This window comes from Thermobia domestica, chromosome 7, assembly GCF_964235325.1.
Source record: "Thermobia domestica chromosome 7, izTheDome1.hap1.1, whole genome shotgun sequence".
Taxonomy (NCBI): Eukaryota; Metazoa; Arthropoda; class Insecta; order Zygentoma; family Lepismatidae; genus Thermobia; species Thermobia domestica.
The window spans coordinates 273,968,726-273,996,372 of record NC_137460.1 but is presented as its reverse complement, the minus strand read 5'-3'; the positions used below and the strand labels follow the sequence as shown (position 1 = coordinate 273,996,372).

Here is a 27,647-nt window from a genome sequence, read left to right as displayed (position 1 = left end):
ATCTTTGACAACATATATTTCAACAAATTTTCATGAAATGGCAAACAAAAATATCTTAAATTAGAAAAAAGTTCTAAACGCTATGTTTCCAACCCTGTTTATAACAAATGTCTTTTCTGCTCGTAGAAGCTACCAACCAAGTGTTGAAATGTATTCCGGGGGAGTTCGACAGCGGCTGTGCTAGTGCGTGCCCCGTAGCTGCTAGTGCTCCCAGAGGAAGAAGATTAAGTGGGCCCAGTGATACACTACACTTACACTTTCTGTTCCATTTACACGTACATACATTCCCTTCTTTTTATACTCTTTCTCTTTTCTATTTTCATTTTACACTCCCCACTTTCCTCAACTTTTTTGCCCTGTTCACCTTGGCTTTTCGCCTTCTTTCCCTGTCTGAACTCCTTTCCCGACTTTGACTTTGCCTTTTTCCTGATTTTGACTTTTTCCCGGCTTATGTCAATTCTTCACGATTGTGTCCTGTATCTTATTCTATTTTGTTTTTCAATCATAAATCCTCTGTTTGAGGTACACATTTGACCAATTAGCAGTAGTAGCACATTTGCCTAGAAAGCTGGTGCACCTACCTATTTGACTGTTAATAGTCTTATGAAGAGAAGAGAAGAACGTATTCCTATTCGTGTCACTGCGTGGGAGTTGGTAAAAACCTCTCATTGTACACTTATCTCTCTATTCGTAGACACCGTTTGTTATGTAATACGCTTTTATTAATTTATTATACGATTAATACTTTTAATAACTACCCAACTCTCTTCGTTACCTGAAGCATTAAACTGGAAAGGAAGAAGAAGACCTATTGTTTTGAAAAATCAATTATATACAATACGTTATTAAAACCTGATTGTTTGTTTGATTGGAAGTATAACGTTGCTTCTGAGAACGTTCTTGTACATCATTTCATTAACAGTGGCAGCATAAACTACAAGGAAAGTATAAGAACAGGGTCAAATTCTTCTTAAATCTTAAGTCATAATGGCTGGAGACGAGTCTGTTAAGTTGGAATTGATGTGTAAAGAAGAAATTGATTATGACTTACCTCAGGAAGATCCACTCGAGGGGAAAGGGTGGACATACGAACTTATGACTGACAACAAAGAATTAATATTATCTACAACGCAAGGAGAGCAAACAATGGAGAAGGATGCAGCTAAGTTTTCTTTGGATGCGAAACTAAGCGTTGGTACAGTGAAATCAGAATCTGCAGTACAAGATCATCCTGCATTTGAAAGTAATACAGAAACGCTAAAAAAAATAGTGGTAGAAAAGACTTGCGCGTCGCACTCTAAGGACTTCCAACATTTAACAGCAAGAAGTTCAAGTTCAGTTCGGCCAGAAAGGTAATGTTCAATTTTTTATAAAGTAATTGGCTCAGATTGATAATATGGTTCGGAAAGTTTATAGATTAAAAACAATACTACATGATAAATATTTAGGTATGGGACGTGTAAATTAATAATCTTCAATTTGGAAACGGAATGGCACATATAGACCAGCTGTGGCGTATACCAAATAATAATAATAATAATATCCGTAACATCCATACAAATTTTAAGTAGTTCTTATCTTGATGAAATAATGATTACTTTATTATTGATTACAAATTTCTCAACTTTTTTTGTATATATTTACAATATGGGTGCTCTACGATAATGTTTTATTTATATAGAGGCTTTTGCAAAGAAAAAATCGGGAGAATGAAATTTATCCCAAAATTTTGAAAATTTACACGTGAAATGTGTTATACTGGAACAAAAAGTATGGACATTTGTGGTTTTACTCAGGATGTAGCTCGAATGGGTCTAGCCTCACTTTTCCGGAGGGCTTCGAAAGACATTAACAAAATACAAGATAAAAAAGAATTATAACCAAGAATGGGTGTTCAGTAATTGTACAGGTCCATACACAAATTCATTTCATACTCATTTGTTTTTAAGGAAGTGGTCGTTTTGTATTTTCAGCAATCATTTCTAGGGTATGGACTTCCAATTCTCCATACAAGTTCACTTTAGGTGGTTAGAGCACGTACGCGATACAAGGATTATTGTACAAACGAAATGTGCTGGATGGCCGGTAAAAGAAAAAATTGCTATGTAACGTAGAGAAGGGTGCAGGTTAGTGATGGGCAGTGGGAATATTCCCGGTGGGAAGGAATTTAAAAATGGGAATATTCCCGGTTTTTTTCCCTGGCCTATAAATTCCCGGGAAGGAATTTATTTCCATTTCTTTACTTTAACTTCCAAGTTATAAAAACAATATGACCAAATACTTTATTTTAATATATTATGATTTAATTCTAGGTTTTAAAGAATTTGGAGGTTAAAAAATCTAAAATTATTTCACTGTACTTTATATAACTAATAATATTTATTTATTTGCATTTTTATCATACAAATAAGAGTGTTCTCGAGCACGCATACAGTTGTCAAAATTACAAAATAATTACACATATACTACAAAAAAAAAATCTACAAATAAATTAATGCATACACAACTATGACTTGTATAAGCTTATACATTCATATAATTAACAAAAAAGAACATTTATATATTGTCTTCAAAAAACTCATTTACCGAGTAGTAACATTTATATACTAAAAACTCGTGTAGGTCCGATTTAAACATAAAATATGATTTGTTTTGCTTTAGAAAGTCAGGTAACTTATTGAAAATTTTTGTACAGTTAATATATACGCTTTTTTGAAAAAAACGAGAAATTTTGAGAGATAACATGCAAATTATTAACGAGTCGAGTATTGTATTTATGGACGTTACTGTTTTCAATAAATAAGTGTTTGTTACTTACGGTAAACAAGATAATTTTATATAGATACACACAAGGTAATGGTAATATTTTTGTCCTCGAAAGATGGGGTTGCAAGAAGACTTTGGTGACAATCCAAAGAAAACCCTTAGTGCTTTCTTTTGTAAGCGAAACGTGCCAATACATTCAGTAGAATAACCCCAAAAAATAATACCGTAAGTTATTAAAATGGAATTTTGCATAGTACACCGAAACTAAGGCCTCAGTTGTGACATTACCTCTTAGTCTACGGAGGCCGAGACAAATACTACTTAATTTTTTGTTGATTTGAGAATTATGTTCATTCCAAGTTAGTTTCGAACTTATGGTGGCACGAAGAAATTTAGTTGAAATAGAAAAGTTGACTTTTTTTATTCACCATTACGTAAGGAATAATTTGATTTTGAAGAGGATAACAAGAATTTAGCAAGGAAGTTTTATCATTGTTTAGAACTAAATTATTGTTACTGAACCAGTTACTTAATCGTGAAAACGCAGTGTTTAGATTATATTCAATATCATGTCGTGAGTTACCTGTAATAATAACATTGATGTCATCAGCAAATAAAACACATTTATTAGGCAACATTTCATGTGTCAAATCATTGACGTAAATAAGAAAGAGCAATGGACCAAGCACTGATCCTTGAGGTACAGCAGTTAGTATTGTACCTTTGTAACTACTAAACTTATGCATTTCGCCATTATTTTCGTTCGTAATTTGAACTATCTGATACCTATCTTTCAAGTAAGACTCGATCCACTTATTGGCAGTTCCTCTTATACCCTAAAAGTTTAATTTTTTGAGTAAGAGATCATGATTTACATTTTATTTTACAATATATTTTTTATTCCATTTTCATTTGCACTAAAAAGTAATGTAATTGTTTAGAATTGGGGGGCCAAAACTAGCAAAGGTTAGGATAGTTTCGAAAGAAATGAGTTGATAGTGATGTTCAAGTAGTCAAGAAAGTATCGAACATATTTTTTTTAGGGCAGTACGGGATTTATACAAAACGGAATGGTAAGTGGAAGTGATTTATGTGAGAAAAGAAAGTGAATTGTTGGTAACGAAGATAGAAAACAACGTGCCATGCGGGGCTTTAAACCAGCATCATTCGCCAACGCTCGCTCTGCAACGCTGTTCTGAATTTAATGTTGGTAACGTAATTTAACGTACGAAACCATAAAACAAACGTATCGGAATAGAAGATCGCAAAGAAGTAGGTGCAAATCTGACCCCCAAGGCTAAAGAACAGCTAAAATTAGCAAAGTGCTAATTTAAAATGATGAAAAGGAACCATTTTGTAAAGTAATTTAGAATTATGTAGAGATAGAGATGAAGTGCTATTGATAAACCCTGAACCACCATTAGTAATAGATGTCTGTCTGTCTCCTCTCTTTGACTCGAATTTCTGAAGAAGTACTCGGACTTCTTTTACATGTGAATTAACGTATGGAATTTCGAGAAATAGGTAGAACGAAAGGTCGTGTATGGCAATGTTACGTGCTAAAATATAAAGATAAGTAAGTATCTTACAAATTTTGTGAACATAAATATGTATTTGCAAATGTTGATAAATTGGTGAGACATGTATCTCCTAGCATTTACCCAATCTAATTACTTTATAACATTTATAAATTTAATGTGCTTATAATATTAGCAATAGAGTCAAGTTGAGCAAATCCGCTTACAAATAAATTTACACTGTTACTATATAATTTTTTCACTCATATTTAATTGATAGAACATATTGTAAATAAATAAACATTTATGCGTACTTTCTAAATATAATAAAGTGTTAATAAAGTAACATGGTACCATTCAGAATATACATTTTAAAGAATCCTCTGCGGCAGCAGTAATAATATGCTGTGATATAAAAATTAATTTAACTTTGAAATCATAATATAGTAATAGAATGCAATTTTCTTTCTGATTGAACATAAATTCCCATTTTGGGAATCTTCCCAGGGAATATTCCCGAAAAATATCTTCCCGGGAATTTACCCATCACTAGTGCAGGATGTTGTTTCGCTTTGGGGTTATTATGCAACAACCGGGTTATGCTGGAAGGGGTCACATGAGATTAAAGCGGAGTCCAAACCGCTTCTCGGGTTACATCCAAGAGAAATTGTCTTCCACTAAGCTCGGAACTGGGACTAATTAGTCAAAATGTGGTACGTCTGCCGACTTCTCACAAAGGACGCCTGATAAAATACTTTGTTCTGATCTTTACGAACTTGTTAATATTTTTCTACTCGAACTTAACTCTGAGATTCATTTAAACACTTAGTAAATCTAGCTTTTTCCGTATTCCAAATTCTGTAAGAATGTTGCACAATGTTTCCCTCCTAACCGAGTTGTAAGCCTTTCTAAAATCAATAAAGAGTTGATGTACTGGGTAATATATTCCCATTTCTTTTGTAGTATTTGTCGAATGGTAAATATCTTGGCGATTTCGAGTAAATCCGCACTGATAATCTCCAATAATTTCATCTACGTATGGGCTCAATCATATTAATAGAATGTTAAGAGAAATGCTTCGATTATTATTACAATCAATTTTATCGTCTTGTGAATTGGAACAGTAATTGGTTACTCTTTTTAAATGTATTCCAATACTTTTCTTGTAGAAAAAAGTTTCCTAACGATGTAAACCGTTATGGTGGTTAGTTATATGTTCTACAGCCTAGGAAAACATACGCTCGGATGAACCGTCTATTACGAATATGATCCATGAACAGAAAATTCGATGCTTTCCCGGTTCTGAACAAGCTTAAGGAACAGTCAGTGCCTTACAGAATTTGGAGCTTTACCGATTTTGCAGATCCGAAACACCTGAGAGGTGGTAACAGATTATTACATATGTGATCAGTCAGTAAAAAATTTGTTCGAAATATTCATACAATGTATATGAAAGTTAAAGCTTAACTGAAAAATTTCAAGAATATGCAGAACCACCTGAAACAAAGCTCTTGAAGTGCAGATTTCTCTCATGTTTTTCTTTATTTTGCTTGAAAAGGAGGGTGTGTGATATTTTGAAGTAAAAATACTACATACAATTTTGCTACGTATTTGTGTATCATTGTTTAACTATTTATTGTATATAAGAGGTTAAAATATTATTACATATATTGGTTAATCCTTTGGAATTCATAATGTAAATATATTAAGAATTTAAGAAAACCTCTTTGAAAGTCATGGTTTATTTTCGAGGTTTCATATTATTATTTGCATCAAACACTAATTAAATGAGTTTTTTGTTGCAGAAAAGCGAAAGAGAGTCTGCATTATCAGTTTAAAGCAAAATTTTCAAAACAGCCCAACATTTCCCAAGCAAAAAATGGAAGCAGAAAAAAACGAGTTTTTCTTGCAAAATACCTATTTTTTCCAAACCCTTACATATCTAATGTTATCTCGTGCCGCTTGATTAGTTTTTTCTAATACCAATTGTATTCTCATTTTTACAATTATGAGAATGAGAATCTGTGGTGGGCGCAGACTTGAAATCATAGGAGAGTGCACTTTGTCTAGCATTAATGTTTAATGTCGCATTTTATGTTTAATTGGCTGATCAACTGTAGTATATAAATTCCTATTAGAAAAATGTCGTTGCATACCGTTTAGGCGCTCAAAATTAAAGTTTCAAAACCAGATACTATTATTCCGTTACACTCAATAAACCAGCTACATCAAACATAAACTGAGGACCTTAGAAGTCTAGGGCAGTAACTGACTTTTGGAGTAAATTTATTTATGCCCAGGAAATGGATTGTCCATAGTGAAATATATAAACTGAAAAGAGAACCACGACGTAACTCATTCATTGGTAGACCTTCGAGTGGACTGCGATGTGGTTCTTCTAGTTTGCATATTGTGTTGCGGAGAATACTTCTCAGAATATATATAAACCTTATTGGAAAAGTCATTTATAACTTAGATCCCTTTTATTATGTGGGCCTCAATTGAGCTGTCTGATAACAGTGCACTAATTGCACTTTCAAAGTCAGTAAGGAGAATGTGGATGTGGATTTTCAAGATTTGTGATAAACTAGTACTTTTTGAAGCAGTGGTAGATAAACTCACCTGAAAGTGTGATGTAAAAATTTGGCAATTATCATTTTTGTGGTAACTGATATTCTGAGTTTTGCTCGTACTTGTTGACAGCTCGAAAATACAGTTATGAGAGTTCACTTTGGTTTCAGACAGCTTAATTACTATTGATACAATGCCACTGTTTGCATGACAAGAATCAAGGACATTCTTACCTTTCGGAAATCTTATCATTTGTGCACTATCATGAGAGAGTTTGTTAATGATGACACATTTATTCACTTTATTTAGTATATCTCTTTCATACTGCATTAACAGAAACGATTCAAAATTATCTTGACCGAGATTCGCCCTTACTCTAGATTTAATAATCTTGAGTTTGGAAAACGCTCGTTCACAACTTACTTGTGTATGAGTGGTCGTATGGGGGAATTTGTACACTTTAAAGAGCTATGTATAATGTAAGGCTTACATGCGATATTCATATATAATTCTGAACGCATACGTGAGGCAAGACTTGCAACTTCTCTTTGTGTTTATTTTCTACAACGTTGGTTCAATATCGTGTCACCATGTTTCCTCTTCATACTCACTACGTAATTATTCACTATCCTATTCACTCACAGCATCTCCGTGCGATGTCTTGGAACAAACTTCTAGAAATAATTTTAGTTTTCTGTACGTTTCCCTTTATCTATACTGGAGCTGACAGATTTTGTTCATTGCATTTGTAGGTAGTTCGTCTTTTAAATCCAAAATCTGCCTTGGATCCAAAAACACCAACTTGTGATAAAGATTTTCTTGTTTCGAAACCAGTTAGTCTTATTCTGATTGAATTTATGAAGGACATCATTGAAAACACAGAATCTGAAATTTTCCTCTTCTCTATTCCCTTTGATTTCATGAGATGCCAATTCAGGTCACACGGTTACATTCTATTGAATGAAGATTTTTGCACTATCGCAAGATGGGCACAGTTTATATGGGTGATCACAGCGAAACGCATACGTCCTCCTGGTGTCTTCGGCACCACCAACTACCGCTCCGCGCGAAAACCAATCTCTTACGCACCTCGTGGCTTAAAGCGACATCCCTTTTACTAAACCACTGTTACCTTTTTGTCAAAACTTGGCGTGAAAAGACCGAAAGGGAATTTCTCTGTGATGAACAACGCAGTTTCTGAACTGGAGCGCATTAACGGATGCAACATACCTTTTTCATTATTTTGTCCAAGTACTTTGGGAATCGTCAAACAATTTAAATGAAATTTTTATTTCGTGGTTATTGCAATGAAGAATTTGTTAAATAATTCGTGTATAATTTAAGTCAGTGTGATGTAAAAAGTCACGAAATATGAAAACTTACGTGAGGTGGAAACAATAATTATCATGACATGGCATCATATGATTCGTGTACTACTTCCCTAGTGCAATCATTAACGAACGAACTGACACCAGCGGAACTATTTCAAAACAAGCAAACGAAATGAAGTGAATAGTTTATACCCAGTCAGGAATGTCTGGAGAAATGGTAATTGTATTAGCATCAATAGAACTGTATTTAAGCGCAGAATCCAACTTTAACTAACTTGAAAGCACAAACTTAATGAAACGACCTAATGATTTTACCTTTCTTCACACACTATTACGTTTTGACCTTAAATTTCACCATGAAATCATTCCTGTCAGGAATATTATAAACACATAAAACTTGAAAGCAAGATAAGGTTGGTAGCTTCTCTTTACAGCTCTTAAACGTTACAACTTCTAAAGTATTCTTCTTACCTTCTTCTTCCGAAACAAAACGCAGTGAACGCAGCGAAATATTAGCTATTCCACAATATTCTACCAGGTTTGGAAATTTGTGGAAAGAGGTACCGTACTAATTCATCAAAATTGACAGAAGGCCATTTTATAAATTTTACATTTCAAAGCAGTTGTTTAATCGAATATTTCTGATTAAAGCCTACACGTTCGGGATAACATTGATACTAACTTCAAATGTGCAGAATATCGTTAGAAAACCAAATATCTAAACATGTAGAAATTTGGGCCTGAATTCCAAATTAAACATTGAATATATTACAATCACAAAAATAGAAAAAAAAATGAAATGAAATCTTTGAATTTTGCGTCCGACGCTTCACAAAAATAGACTAAACATATACATAGATTATTTATCTCTATCGTTTTAAACTTCAGAAAAACGATCATGTGACACTTCACTATATTTGACCCAAAAGCTGTTGCTTGTAGGAAGCGTAAACCGTAAGCCGTTAGGTTGGTCCAACACAGCTTCTTCCGGCGTTTGATATACCATGCAGTAACATGGTTAATCATATTCGATATTTAATCTTTTAGTATAATAATTAAAGGAACCATGATTTTTAACAATTTCCATGTTTTCTTTGTTTAATTCTCTTTTGCCTTTCGTAATTTTATTTGTCCGAGTGTATTATTCCAATTTGTGCTTTTTGCTTAACTTTTATCATTTTATGCTATTTCTTTCGATGATTGCGTTTAGCTACATTACTAATTGTAATTTTTCCACATATTTTAGAAATATTTGCTAATTACTTCTTTTAACCCAATTTTGTATCACTTGTAGTTAGCCAATCACTAAAGTTTATGGAGGTTGGCCTTCTAAGAAATAGTACTTCCATCCTCCAGTAGAATTGTTTCAGTGTATGTCTGATAGCTGGACACCGAACATGATGATACTTACATGCCCCAAGACATGTTATGCCAGGTTATTTCTCCAATTGGAGCAAGAAAGAATGAATATTTCGGCATCGCTTGGATAACCACTAGATAGAAAGGATAAATTGCATCACGTTGAGTTCCAAGAGATGAAAATAAATGCAGAGGAAATGAATATAATAATATTCATCATGCAGAGACAGAGAAAGCATGGACAGAACAACGAAATTTAAAGTCATAAGCATAAACAATCTGCGTTTCCCTCCTGCCCCATGTTTCTGTCTTCGGTTTTCTCTACTCTTAAGGAATAAATCTCTTTTAGTAGCAATAGCTACATAATTTACAATGCTTAATTCCCTCGAAACCAAACTCTAATACCAGACTTTGAATCGAACGCAGAACATTTCGAATGAGTCTCACACGCTTTTTCCGTAGGTGCACAATCTAAAGTGTGTGTTTAGATAAACCATGAAACTCCACACTGCCATAAAGTTGCCCCGGTTCCATCTGAAGTTTGAAATTTATTTACGGTCTTTAAACGTCTATAGGTTGACATTTGGCTTCAGAAAAAAGCATTCGACCTGTAGATCAAGATCAGATAAAACTTAATCCACAATCTTCAGAAATTAGGGGCCGCGGTGGCTCAGTGGTAGAGCGTTCACCTCTGGTTCTTGGGGTCCCGGGTTCGATCCCAGCCCCCGCCAAGTGAACTTTGTGGTGGACAAACACCGTGTGCGTGAGTTTTCTCGGGGTTCTCCCGTTTCCTCCCACTTTCTTCATTCCACCATTTCATTCATTTCTCATAATCACCGTCTCCTTTAGCCTAACCGGCATAACCGTGGGACGTAAAACTCAAAGATTTCATTTCATTTCAGAAATTAGTGTTGCAGCTACATATATGTGGAACTAATCGAGGATTTGTATTGAGAAAAGCTAAAATATCCGAGCTGGAAGCATTTAAAATGTGTTATTGGCCCACAATGCTGGACCGAAAGGAAAAGGAGTGAATAAGGACTAAAGCTAATGAAGGACGATAGATCATGAAGGTAGTAGGAAAATGAAGAATCAGCGTGCTTGGTTGTTTTATTCGGCACTCCGATTGGGTAGGGAAAGGTAATAGGAATATCATAAAGAGGAAGACCAAGGACTCATATTATAAACTGTTACGTAGAAGAGTCCTTATCAAGGTATAAATCTAATCTCCCAAGACAGTGAAAAGTTTCAAAATTTCCATGTTGCCCACCAACCTATGGTTGGGGTAAACAAGAAGAAATCGAGGATTTAAAGTTTTGTTTCCTAAATTTGCGATATGAGCACTAGTCCTTTAAGGAGGATTAAAAAAATGATTTCATAAATCTATAAGGCCAGCCCTAGCTCTTGAAGGAATGTGTTCTTACCAGTAATCCGTGCGTGAATGACATCTCGTAGCATTGTTAGGTAATATAAAAGCTAATATACAAGTGAAGATAAAACTTCGAAAATGCTAATTGTAAGCTTTCACATAAATACGACGATACGGTGTCGTGTTATTCTATGAAAAAACCCGCGTTCAAATATCGGCTGGTACAAGTTATTTTTTTACTCTCAAACTACATTCTTCTCTTAATATATATATATATATATATATATATATATATATATATATATATATATATATATATATATATATATATATATATGCATTTCTTGTGGATTGTTTTAAATTTTATTGACCAGTGTTTGGTGGATTCTATACTGGATTCCACCTTTTCATCAGAGCACTTCGTGCCTCGATGCCGCTCCTCTTCACCGACTCGGCAACTTGCTGCGTTGTCGCTTCGTCATAAAAGCAGAATTAGAGAATTCGTATAGCTACTCGTGCGAGGGAGAGAGAGAGTGATCTGGCTGAGGCTCTGCTGTGCATAGAGTGAACGAGTTCGATTCAACTGTAATTTATTGAGCGGAACGATTTGAGACCCACTTTATAGAAAAGTGCAGGTACTTTTCTTATGAAATGCTATGTAATGCTCGATAAGAAATTTAATTCAGTTACGCAAAATAAGACGCTATAAGGAAAATTAATTTTGGTTCTGAAAGCAAGAACCAACGAATAAATAAAGCACCTTTTTGGATATGCCCGCATAAAAGCCAATTTATAATATGTAAAATGTATATAGCAATCAAAACACTACAGTCAGTGTATATGGGGATCAGACACCGGGCGGAAAGAGCGGTGTCCAGAAGGAATGAGGTAGACTCGTAGCGCGTCATGAGTAATTGAAAAGGGCATAAATATTTCCCCTGATTTAATTTTCCGCCTAAAGTTATATATATATATATATATATATATATATATATATATATATATATATATATATATATATATATATATATATTGCACGTTCACATTACAGTAACTGGTAAGAATAATGCAACTGGACTACCTCAGCCATTACCATTGCGAGTGATTACAAATATTCAGAAAGATAATGTTTGATATTTGAGGGGATGGCTCCAGGTATGTAATAATATCTAGAGATTAAAATAACGTTTTTGTTAAATTTTAAGACTCTATGGTTTTGCGATCTAAATAAAGATGTGTTACGCTACTCTCTTTCTCTCCAAATATTAATAATAATAATAATAAATATTTCCACCCTAAATTCCCCTGAAAAATTCATGTACTTTTCGCTTTATAGTTTCCCGGGTAAAATTGTCATAAATGTCGATACCAGGCCGGTAACCAGCCGAAAAATGTAGGGGGGCCCGGCCGAAGTTAAAGGGGGGTCCGATCTAACCATATTATAGCTTATCACCATATTATAGTTCATTTGCCAGCCTACCGTTAAAATTTTAGGTGGCCAGTGAAAATTTAGCGGGAGCCCCCTAGACACCCCTGGATACGTGTCTGGTGGACACGTGTCATTCGCTTTTCACTTTTTCTTTCTTTGCGTGGGGTTTTTAAGCTACCGTTTTCATTAAATGCTGCTTTCTTATACACAGTAGATTTCGCAACGAGAGTGGTCGGAGCAGTTTTATCCACAGCCTCCCGTACGGAAGTTTTTCTTTCCCCTTCCTGTTCTTGTAAGCGGAAATACGTATAAACGTTAAGAATATCTGTCGCTCTCCACTTTCAAGAATACGATTTTTTCTTTCCTCCAATCCTATAACATTCGGGTGACAGCACAGATGTTGATGGTTCCATTATTTACAATTAACTATTTACAAAGATCAATACTATATACAAGAAGCATAAATGGGGGATGACACACAAACACGAACGCAAACACACACACACACACAGCAAATCTTGAGACGATACATAAATATACACACACAATCACCGACAATAACTTAAACTCTGCAAATAGAACTTCCGCACTAAAAATAATAATGTATATATATAGTACAATTGATATATTTACATAAATATTACTAAATATTTTCGACGGATATACGCAAAGTAACGAGGCAATAGATCGCTTTCTCTAGAACAGTAAAGTGGCTCTTCATCGGTCGTTGACGTTTGGCAACAAAGGTTGACATCCTCTCACTGGGGGTGGATGAGTTGTAGTGTTGCTTACTCCTCTTCTTGAGATCCTCGTACCTATGACCAATGAATCGAACTGTGGAGGCCCTAAATGAATAGAAGAAAAGATACAATTCTACTGTTCTTAGTCATTTGGAATCGCATCATCAATTCCAATACTTGAAAACAACGCTAACGTTAAGTTTATTACTCTCATAGCGCTATATGAAATTCATATGGCAAAATCTTCATAAGACAGCAATTCTCATGATAAGCATGCCACGAGGGAATACACTCAAAGGGAAAATTCGTTTGTTGGGTTTTTAGTCGTCTTTACCCAACAGCGGGACTATATAAAGAATGGGATTACAGGTTATAGTGCAATCCGCGGGCCGGACTCAGGCCTACAAAGGATATATCACTTCGGGCCCGGGCCGGGCCGTAAATTTTTAAATATACAATAATATTTCTCGGGCCTTTTGGGGCCTAACTTTGTAAATGTACTGTACAACAATATTTATTGGACGTTTGGAGCATTCTTTCTTAACAACTTTTAAAGCAGAACTGCAATATTAAACTTCTAATTGCTGTAAATAAAAAAAAAATACAATCTTGAGTAAATTATAAAGTTTATGTAATTCGGGTTTATTTCGGCCTCATTTGATTACCACATGAGCTCGGGCCTAAATGCTAAAACATATTTTGGACTCGGGTCGGACCTCACATTATAAACTCACGAGCCGGGCCGGGCCCGGGCTAAACATTCCGGCCTGTGCAGACCTCTATCACGTGCACCGAAGGCGAGTGGTCTGAAGTAACGAGGGTTTCCTTAGATGTGTTATTTTATTTTCGTATTTAAAAATGGCAGAGTTACGAAATGACATTTTCTTTCACTCAACCATTTCAACAATTTTTATTTATTTATTTATTTATTTATTTGTTTTACAAATTCATTCTCAAAGTGAACAATGATTTTTCACCAAGGGGGAATGGACACATAAAGAGAAACAAGAGAACATGTTATAGATGTAAAACTATATAAAGAGGAAAAGAGAAAATAATTAAAGAAATACGTCTCTTTCATATATGAAGTTTGAGCTGTGAAACATCGTATTGAAGTTGACATCAGTAAAAATCCTGATTTGAAGACGTCCGAATCAAAAAGCACTTGAGCATCAGACAAAACTTTTCAAGAGCTGCAAAAAAAAAAAAAAAAAAAAAAAAAACTGCAAGTGGAATCAATGCTTTCTTATGTAAACGCTATAGTGTAGACGCGTTTTTCGAACTGAAAGAACATTTTCATAACAAAAAGGACTTGATAAAAATAATAACACTTGAACAGCAAGGTGGTATTTCCTTTGAAGAAGGTATTAGCCAATAGGTATCTGTAAGAAGTTTAAATTTAGAAAATAGGTAAGTAGGTTTAATAGATTTGAGTTATTTTGTATAAAATGATAAGAGCGTGAATACGAAGACACTATTCTTGCTGTGGATAACAGTGGTTCTCGTAGCAAAAGGTTTCTTTATAAATTGCGAAAAGTTCTGCAGAAAAATAGCAAGAACATTCTCACGACAAAATCCCTTATCTGCTGAGAACCTGAAAACACGTGCGAAAAGAAAAAAAAAACGCATGGAAAGTCCAGGTGCATACTAATAATGAAACTATAAATGGAGTACAAATTCAGTAATAAATGGAGTAATTTTTCGTTGCTCAGTTGTTATAGAGAGCTCCCGCTGCTCCGCTGGTATAGTGGGCTCCCGGAGTGGTCGCGGGATCGACTCCCACCGGAAGCTCACTTTGAATGGAGTGGTTCGGATCCCACTTCCAACTGTAGGTCCATGTTTCTATATAGCCCCGCTGTTGAAAAAGAACTTAAGACCCTTAACAATTTCACATTTTAGCTGGTATAGCATTGGCTTAGCACTCGGAAGATCACGGAACTAAATCACGCGCCAGGACATCATGCATGAGGTTTTACTCACTAAGTCAATGGTTTATCTTGTGTTATTCATTCTGCACCCTTTGAAACCACATATGCCTGCGAAAAGTTAAATAATTTTAACTTCTTCGTCGTAATTTGAAAAGACGCGGAGAATAAGTGCTCTAAATTTGTCTGAGCTCTTAGTATTTAAGAATGTGCTGAACGAAAATTCAACCAGATGGTTCCTCAGTAGTGGATATTGAGACAATCGTGTTTGTCAACAGACGGAGATGCAAAGCATTGTGTTAAAAAGAAAAGAAAAAGACAAAAAGAAAATAAACACATTTCCTTCAGCGTTCTATTTCCTGTAAAATTTGTTTTCTAAAAAGCTTAGTACGCGAAGGGTATTCTTGAGCAGATTTACTAAATATAAAGTAATTGTGCAGACTTGTACAAGCTTCGAAAGAGCAGGTCTGCTGATACCCATGAAAATGGAATCGACAACACTGAGCAGCTTAAAGAGACTTTTGCAATGCCATTTTGATTTTCTCTTTGTCCGTAATTAAAACCCGTTTTGTAGTATTTATAGTTGAGTATAAAGAAACATAATAATAATTTTGTAATTGAAATTTCTTAAAACGCGCTAATTAATTACAAGATAATTAATAATTAATCAGTAATTAAAAATTTTCTTTTCGGCCCAACGAAGGAAATTCAAAGCACCAACTCTGCAGGAAACGATTAATTACTTTTAATGTATACGATAAAATAATTTGCAAAGCTTCATTTACCAATAGACACGCTATATTTTATTTTAATTCCTTGATCTCCTAAAAATTCTATTAGTTCAATTAAATATTAAGTGACTATGTGTAACTGATGATTTGTAAATTATTTTATCCTATAGAGGAAGAGGAACTTAGTCATTATTTGCAGGGTTGGTTGGTTGAGTTTCCTTCGTTGGGATTCAAAGTAAAAATTAAGTTATTAACTAATTATTAATTATCTCGCAATTACTTAGCATATTTAAAAAATCAATTACAAAAAATCATAATATTATGTAACTTCTTATTTGCAACTATAACTACTAGAAAATATGTTTTAATTACGGAAAAGAAAAAAAAAAGAAATATGGCAAGGCAACCATCCCCTTAATTTACGTATTTATTATTTTCAATAATAGGAGGTTAATCAATAATATCCTTAATCTATTTAGAAATTGTTGTGTCACAAACATATAAGTTTTCGAAAACTCATGTGATAACTGACAGCGAACGTAAAATGACTTGGAAGAAAAGTTGCTGACTTCGATACACTGTCGTTAAAAAGCGCTGGGGTCTTGAGCGAGTTCTCTGCCAGTAGCAGACAAAAACCGAAGTGCTCTGTTCAAAAGGTGGTCACAAAAATAGGTTTGGTCAAATATCTTCACACTTCGCTTTCTTTCTTTTGACTGCCTGGATTATTTCTGCATCTTAGATTATGTGTTCATAGATTAGGGTAGGTTAAATCAGATTCCATTATATATGTTTACACTTTTGTATCTTTTCTTCAAAATGGATTTCTGTGTTCATATTTATTAATAATTATTTATTTATTTCAAATTTAATGGTCGTGGATTAGCAGTGATTAGGTAAGGATGTGTTCGCAAAAAATACAGAACGATATCATAGCACATTTTTTTTTACATCAATGTTTTATTTTTCCTTTACTCAGAAAGTTACTGCCAGTGTGTGCTATGCAGCTAAACCTTTTACTCGGTGTTGGTGCTGCAGCCTCAGTTTTCTGAAAATAATCGCTCTGTCAAATCACGTATTTAACCACTCATTATGTGTCAGCATATCTTTAAAAATGTCCTATGGATTTTTATCCTGATATAAAAGAAATTGTGTGTGTTAAAATTGTATTCGTTTTATTTGTACACACACACTTTTACACTACATTTTAGAACAGGCATACCAAATCTTGTTTCGAATCTGGCGTAATATGATGACTAATTTTTTGAACTATATATGTAAATCTCAATGTTGTGCTATTGTTCATAACGTACATAAATACAAACGCAGGTTTTTAGACTAGAACTATGCTGTGTGTAAGTGACGGCAGTCCTCTAGAACGGATTTGCTCCTCCGTCCGTCTGTGAACAGGTATCAGAGCAAAATGGTTAAAAATATATTGAGAAACGTTTTGTTGCAACTGATTCAGCCTAAGAGAATAGGTTCCAACTCCTTACGTAACTCTCTATTCAAACCTGATTTGATTTAAATTAACCATTTCCAACTTCAACGTTTATTGCTATAGAATGAATATTGTAATATAGCGAAAAGTATTTATTTCCAATACTTCTCAGCGTCTTAGCACAACTTTCACGACTATCCAAAATGTACTTTACCAACACCGAAGATAGTTCAAATTTACTAATCCATCCAGTTCCGAAAGTGATTTCCATATTGAATAAAGAGTAAAGGCTTTAATGATGCTGCTTGTTATAAATATTTCTTCGTTCCTCGAATAGATTCAATTTCGCCTTTTTAACACTATACTCTAACGGAAATTTCTTCAGACTAGCAATTAGTTTGAGACTTAACTAACAAAACCAGAGAACGAAACCTTAACTGATAACGAGAAGTGATTATTTACAAATGATCCTCTCTATACACAAGACATAATCACTGTCTGAAACGCTCTGCCAAAATGGGCAGTTTTTGAAATTCTCTACTATTGCAGTTTCAATACCAGTGTCGACGTTTATTACCGTAGAACGATAACGAAGACAGAGAAGGTTTGCTGCCAAGAATTGAGCGTCTCAAAACAACATACCGTAACTATGCTGCATATTACTATTACTTCTGGTTTCAAAATTTATTTCTGAATAATGAACACTGTTAAAGGTATCATGAAGCGACATTTTTGCATTGGATGACCATCTCAAGCATAGGCTCCATCTTCTGTATCAGAATCCTGTTCAAACCATACCTGGTTAATACTAGCCACTTCGGTTTGAACTTTAATCACCAGAGAACGAAAACAGGAAGAAGACTTCTTTCAACAGACAATTGAGAGTCAAAAATAAGATGACTCTTGGCAACGCTCTACCAAAACTGGAAATGGCTTAAATTTAGTGTAAATTTAGATTTCAATACCTATTTCTATATGGCAATCGTGGTAAGAGTTATGGAGATGCGCTTTTACAATCAACTCAGCATTCTAAGATAAGGATGCACATTTTCCGCTAACCCGTATTCAAAGCAGAGCGATGGAAATTAACCATTTCTGGTCTTAACATTTGTTATCATAGGACGGAAACCGTAACAGACATTAACAAACAGTTTCTACAACCGATTGAGGGTCTTGAGTGAATATATGACAAGCCATAACACTTTACCAAAATCGGAAGTAGTTGAAATTTTCTAAACATTTAATTTCAATACTGATTTTTGTAGAATAGGTCCATCTTCTCCGTCACCCTAAATTGAAACCGTAAGCATTTCTAATTAGCAATTTCCGGTTTCAGCAATTATCCATACAGAACGGAAAATGTAACAAATAGCTAAAGGCGGATTTCTGTAACCAATTTAATGTTTAAATTGTTCATATCGGATTACCCACAGAACTCTACCAGAAACGAACATGGTTCAAATTTACTACTACATCCGATTTCAATATATTTTTCAACTTTTATTGCCATAGAATAAGAAAGACACCATATAACCGCAATCAGTTTTCTGCAATCGAGTGAACGTCTCAATACAATATATAATGACTATTCTTGACAGTGTCAAAGACGGAAGGAGTTCAAATTTACTATTACATCCAATTTCAACACTTATTTTCTTAGAAGAAGAAGAATAAAATCTACCAGGATGCAGTTTCTTGTAATCGATTCTGCATTCAAATTCAATTCAAAGATGAACCTTGAACCATTACTGGTTGTTAGAATGAACCATTTCTAGTTTCAATGTTTATCGCCACAAAACAAAACGGTCATAAATAATGAGAAGCATTTTGTGCAAACGTTCTAGGATCTTCAACGTTTTAACCTATCTTTACTGTTCAGAGCACTATATCAGATCCGCAAGTGCTTCAATCTTGCTATTTCTTCTGATTTCCGTAAAGCAAAAATGGTAAGAGATATTGAAATCTGTTTTTCTACAATCGAATCAGCTTGCTTATGAAACGATCTATCTTTCTCGTTAAAGCTTTGTTCAAATTGGAGATGGTTATAATTATCCGTCTCCGGCTTCAACATTTATCGCTATAAAACGAAAATAACAACATATATTCTAAATGCTCCAAATTTACCCCTAATTTCATTTTTCACTAAAACGCATATTTTGCGCCATTGCTCAAATTACACCGTTGTTGAAAGTGAATGCCTTTTAATTGTAGTTGCTCTTAAACGTTGGACTCAATTGTTGTATGGAAGACATGTAAAAGTTTATACAGATAAGCTTTTTGTATATTTGCATAAAACGAGACAGTAGATTTCTAGACTTGCTCGTTGGAGTATACAAATTCAGAAATTTGACATACAAATTCTGTATACAAAGGTCCATGATAATCGAGCTAGCGACGCATAGCCACGTATCATTTTGTCTCCAGAAACTGAAAGATACTAAGTTAAGAAAAAAAAAAAACATCCACAGTACGAAAATACCATGAAATATTTGGATAGCCCCAATGATCCTGATGTTAAGGTTAAAAATCGCAGTATTGCTGAATTTTACAAAATTGAAAATTTTGTTTTGTTAAATCATAGTTACCATTTTCCTGACCATTGGAAAACTTGTATCCCTCCATGTCTTGTGAATGATGTAATTGTGAATTATCTTGAACAAGGGCATTTTGGTTGTGGAAAGATTTTAAGTTTCATAAGCGACTCCTTTAATTGAAATCTATGCGCACAGATATTAGCAACTATTTACGTGATAGTACTAATTGCGAAACTACGAAGTTTGAAACTTCAACACGCCAGACCTGTGCAAACTATTGCCGTGAAGAATGTAATTCACAAGGTTCAATTGATTTATTAGGCCCCTACCCATCTTCTCATAATGGAAATAAATTTGCATTGTCAATTTTAGATGTATTTGGTAAATATTACCCGGTGTTTCTCTTTAGGAATGTCACCACCATTTGTGTTTTAAGATGCTTAGAATATTACTACTTTGTATCCATGAAAATTCCGAAATCTATAATGGTAGACAATGGTGGATATTTTATATCAGCTAAATTTAAGTCTAAAATTGAAGAATATGGTATTACAATTCAAAACTCCTTACCATCCGAAGAGCTGTAGTGTGGAACGAATTCATAGAAAACAAAAGGTTTGTTTAAACTGTTGTGTAATTAAGACCATACTTCTTGGAAGAGATACATACTCCAAATTGTAGTTTTGCTGCATTATTCTGTATGTAGTAGTTTAGGTGTCAGCCTTGCGTGTCTTCACTTGAACGCAAAACCTAATTATTCTCTATTGAAGCATTTTACCATTGTAGCAAATGAAAGTTGGCGAAAACAAACCTGTATATTGGGAGAATAAACTCATAATGGCTGACTACGGTACGAATGAGAAGGTGACAGAAAGAAATCAAAAATTCAACACAACCGAGGATGGAAAATATAAAATGAAAGGAAATGATTTAAAGTTTTTGTTGTAATCACGTTTGAGCTCAACTGTAAATAAAAAGATTAGTAAATTCTTCATGCTCTATAAAGGTCCTTTATTATGGAAAATTAGGATCTCAGATAAAGATTTTGAACTTATAGTTCCTTTGAGTGGAGAATGTTGTAGCGTACATTCTGTTGATCGTATGAGAGTGTGGAGATGCACTCAAAAAACTAAAAACATATTTTTAAAATTACATAAGAAGCACCTTCGTGAAAAACAATTTGATTCTGTAAAACTAAACAGCAAAAAGGTAGATTTTTTGAGCCTGAAACTCTGGTAAATATATTTTTTTCGAATGTGACTAAAGTTAGTTTGTATCTAACGCAAGCGAATGTAACAAGTTTAATTCCAGCTACTTCTGAGAGAGCTATTGAAACGTGACTTGTATTTACAATAGTTGAATGTTAAGTTCGAGTGTCAAAGACGCACTTCCATATTGACTTTAAATCATTTGTTAAATCCAAAGTTGAATAGACGTGACATGTAAGAGAAGTCACGAATGCGGATTCTATGTTAAGGAACATTCTATGTCAAATAATTGTCTAGCAATGTAATATTACATAAAAGAGGTATGAGCTGAAAACTCTCATTTATCATAGTGGCCATATTTTCTCGATGCTTATGCGACAAGTTATTCTAACTTGTAGTAAGATCTTAAACCACCCTCAGAACGAGGTGAGTCGCCTAGCGTTTATGTAATACAGGGTTTTCATAAAGAATGGACGGATTTAATTCGCTTATAATTTACATAAAAATGCTCATATTGAAATCAAATAAAGTGCAAACGGTAGCGGAAGGATTAAACTTTTACCTGTAATCTGCACCAGGTCAGTTCATACACCACCACACCTCTAACTGGGCGCCATTTACGTCCACAGATTCGCGTAGGCGGCGCTCGAATCCACTCACAGCATTCCGCCGTGTTTGATCCGAAATACCAGCCACAGACGCCCTCATTTTGTCCTTTAAGTTCTCCAAACCACTTGGCTTCTTTGCATAAACTTCCGTTTTCACATGACCCAAAAGCCAGAAGTCGCAGGCTGTTGATGACTTCTGGCTTTGGGCTTTGAATCGACTTCTGTGAGCTGTTGATGATGCTTTCCCTTACCCTGCTCTCTGATGTTGGCGGCCTCCCACTTTAAGGACGGTCCAGGACGCTTCCTGTCTCCAAGAACTTAGCATGCCACTTTCGGATTGCACTCTCAGTTGGTGCCGGCTTTTTGAACTCTGGTGAACTTTCGACAAACCGGAATTGGTGATTTTAGTCCTGCGTACCACAGAACACATTGCGCTTTCTCTTTCACCGACGCCGTCTTTGATACGGTAAAAAAAATAGTCTTCTCTGAGGAGTTTTTCATTTATTTATTTCTTTAAAAGACACACATACCAATACAGCTTACAACTTACTTTTAACAGTCAACATTGAAACAACAATGAAAACAACAGTGGATGGAATTTGGTATGAAACTGACCCCTTGCCCTACCTCTCCCTCTCTCAACGTGTTCAGAGTTGCCGCTTATCTAACAGTGTTGCCAACTAAACATTTAATCCTTCCGCTAGCGTTTGCATTTTATTTGATTTCAGTATGAGCATTTTTATGAAAATTATAAGCAAATTACATCCGTCCAGACTTAATGAAAACCCTGTATTGTTGGTGTAAACTAATGCACATTCTGAGTTTACTAGAACGAAAAAAGTTTTTCTGTGTTACTGGAAATATTATTAGACGAGTATTCTGTTATGAATGGCAACTCCCTTCTATTTTCATTTTAACCTAGGGCTTATTTTCCGTATTATTTTTTATTCCTACCTCACTAGAAGGTCTTGTTGCCATTCCGAAGGGTTGAGAAGATACTTTAAATGTATGGTGGGAGAAGGTACACTTGTAAATTTAAGTTAATAGATGCTGAATAGTATAAGAGTGGTAAGTAATTTATTTCATATGGGTATTGTATGATAATGTGTAACCTGTAGTTCTCATTTATAATTATTTTATTGGTATGTTATTGCGTTAGAACGGTATGAGTAGTTTGAAAATGTTTTCTTATGTATACACAATTTTAAATGTAATATATATATAGTAAGTTCACTTACTTTCATTTATAGAATATGAAAGCTATTTTAATTAATGTATGTTTCATCTATTCGCGTCATAAAACCAACAATTCGTAATATCCTGTGAATTTTATATCTGTATTTTCAAGAAGTTGCATTTATTTTTAGAAAAAGTTATTATAACTATATTTTATTTCCGTAAACTATGTTTTGATGCAAACTAATAGATACATGTTTTAGTTCTTTTGTAAAGTTAACATGTATTTATGATGATTCAATGAATGTAACTCAACGATTCAATGAATGAAAAAAATAAATTATATACGTTATAATGTTAATATAAAATATGTAATGTTAATATCTTTTGCATCTAATATATATTAAGTTTTTCATAATTTACTTGTATTACTGGTGGTGGTAAAGGCGCATATCTTTAAAAAATATCATGATATTCATTTATGTGTCAAAATAAAAGTCATGCACATGATATTGTTTATCCTAGTAACAGTGCCTGAAAGAATGAACTTCAAGTGAAGAAAGGCTTTACATATAAATGCCCCATGAGTTCATTTTATATGTATTTAAGGGTCCCGTAATTTCGTTATTTTTCTTCGTTGAAATAAGTCACTTTCTTCTGATGAAGTGATCGCCAAGCAAAACTACTTACAGAATTCCCAGTGAACTGGTGAATTGCCTTTTAAATGGTGCTTTCAGTTGAAGAGAAATCACGTTATAGGGATCTTGAAACTCTACAATTATTTAATGGTGCACATACATTCCTTTCGACCGCCAACGTAACTGATGCAAATTTAACGCCTAATTACATTTTTCACTCAAACGCATATTTTGCCTTTGGTGTTCAATAGTGATGATATTCCAAATTGATTTAGTTCGCCTTCTGTGTGCCATTATTCGATTATGCTGTCACCTGTTGGTACCAAAGGAAACATTGGTAGAAGAAAGGAAGAAAAGGGAAAACTGAAGAATGTGGAATGTTCACGAAAGTTGTCTATGTGTTAGTGCAAATCATTAGTGCATTTTGCATTTTCAGAAAATCATGTTAACGTGATGTAAGTGCATGACGTTCATTGTGACCAATATACGAGACTAGATGTTAATTTCACCTGTTCTCAATATTACATTTTAAATCGTCTAACAGATGCTACCACCCGAAACAGGATGGTAGACGATTAGGTTGTGTGCATTGAGTAGATTCGTTGAGTGACAACCGGAGATAGGTATTGTGTGATCCGATCCTGTAGGTAATACAGGGCAAGGCTGTGTTGAGCGTGGTGAAGAACCGAGCAGATCCTGTGAGGGTTACTGAATGAAGAAATTGGTTTGTCCAAGATGCGCGAAACCGTAGTATCGAGGAGATGTTATTCTGGAAAATATTAGTCCATCTGTTATCTGATTTTCATAAAGAAAAACTGTATAAAATATCTATAAGTTCTTTTGCGATCAGCGTCCCAACAATACTTGCTATCTCCTACCTTAACATTCTGTTCAAATTGTAAGTGTTGCAAATTAACTGCTTCCTCAACATTTATTTCTAGACTTAAAAGGGAAATGGATAACTAGTAATAGCTTTTTGAGATGCGTCCAGTGTAAAAGAAAGAGATTCTATCTTCGAATTTGTTACTCTATTGAAACCTGTTGTTACAGATGTACTACTTCAAGTTCGAGCACTTAATTCGTATATTTTGGAGGTCTTAGTTTCACACTGTGAAACGATATAAACTTTTTTAAACTTGGTATTGTATAACACGTTTAATACACCCCATCAGGTTCATACTCTTAGTCATACATAAAAGAGTAGGAGCAAGGTTGGATTTGGCAGAAGTTATGGGAATGGTTAAAGAAAATATGCAGTCTTCAGACTGTCCTACACTGCCATCAATTTACACTTATATCCTGATTTGAAATATTATCCTGTATACAGGGATGCTGTTATTTTGTTCGTCTTTCAGCCAATGATATATGTTTTAACCACGACAATTTTTACCATTCCCACATTTACGTCGGTTATTTCACACGTTCCGCTAAGACCGTAACACTTGTTCATGAACGCAAATATTTTCGAAATTTTGTAACATTTTGAATTTGAAGATGATAGTTGTTGTAGTGTAAGCATAATGTTTCTCTTAGATTTTTGAACACTTTCTTATTTCTTTATTTACATTTGTATGCAATACTTTGCCCGCTTCTTTCCTTGTACTAACTAGCTTATAGAGGAAAGTTGAAGATATTAGCTCTCTGGTAAAGCCCAGAACTTACAGCAAAAGCGTAAGTTAATGAGCTTTATTCCCGTTTGTGTCAACTTTTTGGTATATAATGATATATTTCTTAGTGCATAAATAAATTATGTTCATAAAGTTTTGTTCCGTTGATTTAACTTTAGTTGATATGTGTGCCTCCGAAGTATACTAGTTTGTAAAATTCTAAAAGTCAATACTAGTAGGAGAAATTTGTTTGGATGTATAAAAATTATGTAATTATTAGTTGTTGCTGTAATCAATAGAATAAATTTTGTTGTTAGAATAGACCTATCACGCAGCTACAGTTTTACTTGCAATCCATCAGGAGGAAGATAATGTCAGTTGACCAGTTTTAAAAATGTCATCTCAAATGTAAATAAATCTCAAGAAAGAACAAATTGAGAAAAGGATGATTTTCTCGTCTATCTGACCTTCAATTAAACTTAATTGTCACAAGTCCAGGGTATCGATCTATATCCCTTTGTACTTGGACAATTTCTTTAAAAATATTTAAAAGGAAACAAACAAAGAAACGTGTTTTTGTAATCTATTATGATCTAGTAATCTTCATAAATATGATCTAGTTTTTTCGAATAGTAGCTTTCGGAAAAATTAACCTGCACAATTGTGCATGTTCGGCCGATATTGTATATGTTAGTGATTCTATGTACCTGCACAATTATGTAGGTGAGGGCTGAAAGGGTTAAAGAATGTTACTATCACGCAGCAAAAAGACTGCTAAATTTTTAATAACTTAATTATCGAGAGATGAAGAAAAATAATGTTTACATCGTGATATGTATAGTTAACATTTACAATAGTAAGAAATCATATATTTTTAGAGAATGAAACCGATATTTCTACGATAAGCGGGACACGTCGCTTGCGTTAGTAATGCGCATGGGAGCTGTAAAATTCTTCGGAAACGTTGTTATGTTAAAAACTATAAGATAATATTTTAGAATAAGATACTCTAAGATTAGGTTATGATAATGCAAGTTAACACGGTTTAATGTAGGATGATATCCAGTTGGGAATTTAAATTTATGAGGTGTGGGACCTAGGCATTGATTAATACTGGGTGAATGAGTTTCGTATATACCCGAATGTAAACCAAAGTTTAAGGTGAGGAATATATTTTATTTTCTTGAGCTTTTAAATTTGCTGCTAAAATTGCACAGTGAAAATTATCATGAAAAATTCAAATGAACGTCACGTTTGTTCCACATAATTAACTCATTCGGCCGTCATTCCTAATTTCGCGAACGTGTGCACAGTATGTTGTACCGGCTTGTAACCAGCGAAACACACACCTGATCACACCTGACCTCTACAATAGAATGTGCAGAAAACCAATGCTTAACTTTAATTTTGAGATTTCGCGGATCGTTCGGTAAATAAAACCCTGAGCTAACTTACGCTTATTGTCCCTAGTTCAAAATTTGTGCAGGATTGTGTTTTTAATTCTTATTTTAATGAGATGTGGACCGGTTTCAAGACGCATTTCTGCATATAAACTTGCACGTTGGCAAAGACAATGTAAATAAAATGTATATCTTCTTCGGAATGTGTTTTTTTGAAGTTGGAAAAAGTTTTTTTCTTAAAAACTTTATTTTAATTGTGAATTATCTTTTTGTAGTTTTTACGTTGTAAGGATTTATGAAAGTCCAGTGTTCTTAAGCATATACTCTTACGTAATATTTATTACGTAAAATTTGTGTTTAAAAAAGTCATATTATATATAAAGCCCTCAATCTACGTAGACATACTTAGCGAAGAGTGTCCATAAGTTTTGTCCCGTCAGTATTGTATTGTAGTAACGCTTAAATGAAACTGGTAATATAAATATGAATTATTGAGGAAGAAATATCGATTGTATAATGCTCCATATCAGTAGGAAACCACGTTTGGAAAGGGTATAGGCGTTATTTGAAAGAGAAATGTTGAAAATACTTTGTTTCCCAGTAAATAATTCAAACGTCGTATACTACAAGCTTTTTTTACTGTTTTTGACGTTGCACGTGTTGAAACAACTAAAGAAGTCTATAAGAGGATTTCAAGTTATATGGGTTTACAGCTTATTTCACAACATCCGCTTCAAACGTAGTTTTCTTTAAATATGCTAGCAAAAATTTGAACACTTAACTGCATCAGGCAATGCGTGATGGAGATCTATATATTATATTTAACTTTATATCATGGTAAATTTATATATTAAGAAATTTACGGAAATTGCCCGTTTTGACCTCGTCGGGCGTAGGTCACTTGCTCGCTGGTATTGAGAACAAGATTTTATAGGACATATTTCACGTCTCTAACACAATCCACTCGTCAGATGCTCTCATTTTCCCGTAAAATTTAAATCTCTTTCTTACTCGTAGGATCTTCATTCTAATGACAGTAACGTAAAAAGGAAAGAAAGAAATTTTCTGGCTGAGATACAGGTGCTAGCTTCACTGTAAAATTTAATTTCTCTCAGTTCACCCATTTCCTTAGCTAATACCAGATTAGCTGGATGTCAAGTTTGTACTGAGATAAAATATGCAGATTGTTCATATTTTCCCTCTTGAATGTTGTATTTCCCAAAACACTGATACAAGCAACAGCTTTTTAAAACTAAAAAGCTAGTGAGCAACTGTCCTCTCTCTAACGAGAAAGACTCGT

General features: G+C 34.2%; 1 protein-coding gene across 1 annotated transcript in view; it reads left to right on the top strand.

Annotated features, from left to right (window-relative positions):
* Positions 1-542: 542 nt before the first annotated feature.
* The window catches only part of LOC145690928 (uncharacterized), a 42,259-nt gene continuing 15,154 nt past the window's right edge, over positions 543-27,647 (top strand). Inside the window, 1 exon segment of the mRNA XM_081766375.1 lies at positions 543-1,352. Coding sequence (XP_081622501.1) covers positions 988-1,352 — 365 coding nt within the window. The 5' untranslated portion in view covers positions 543-987.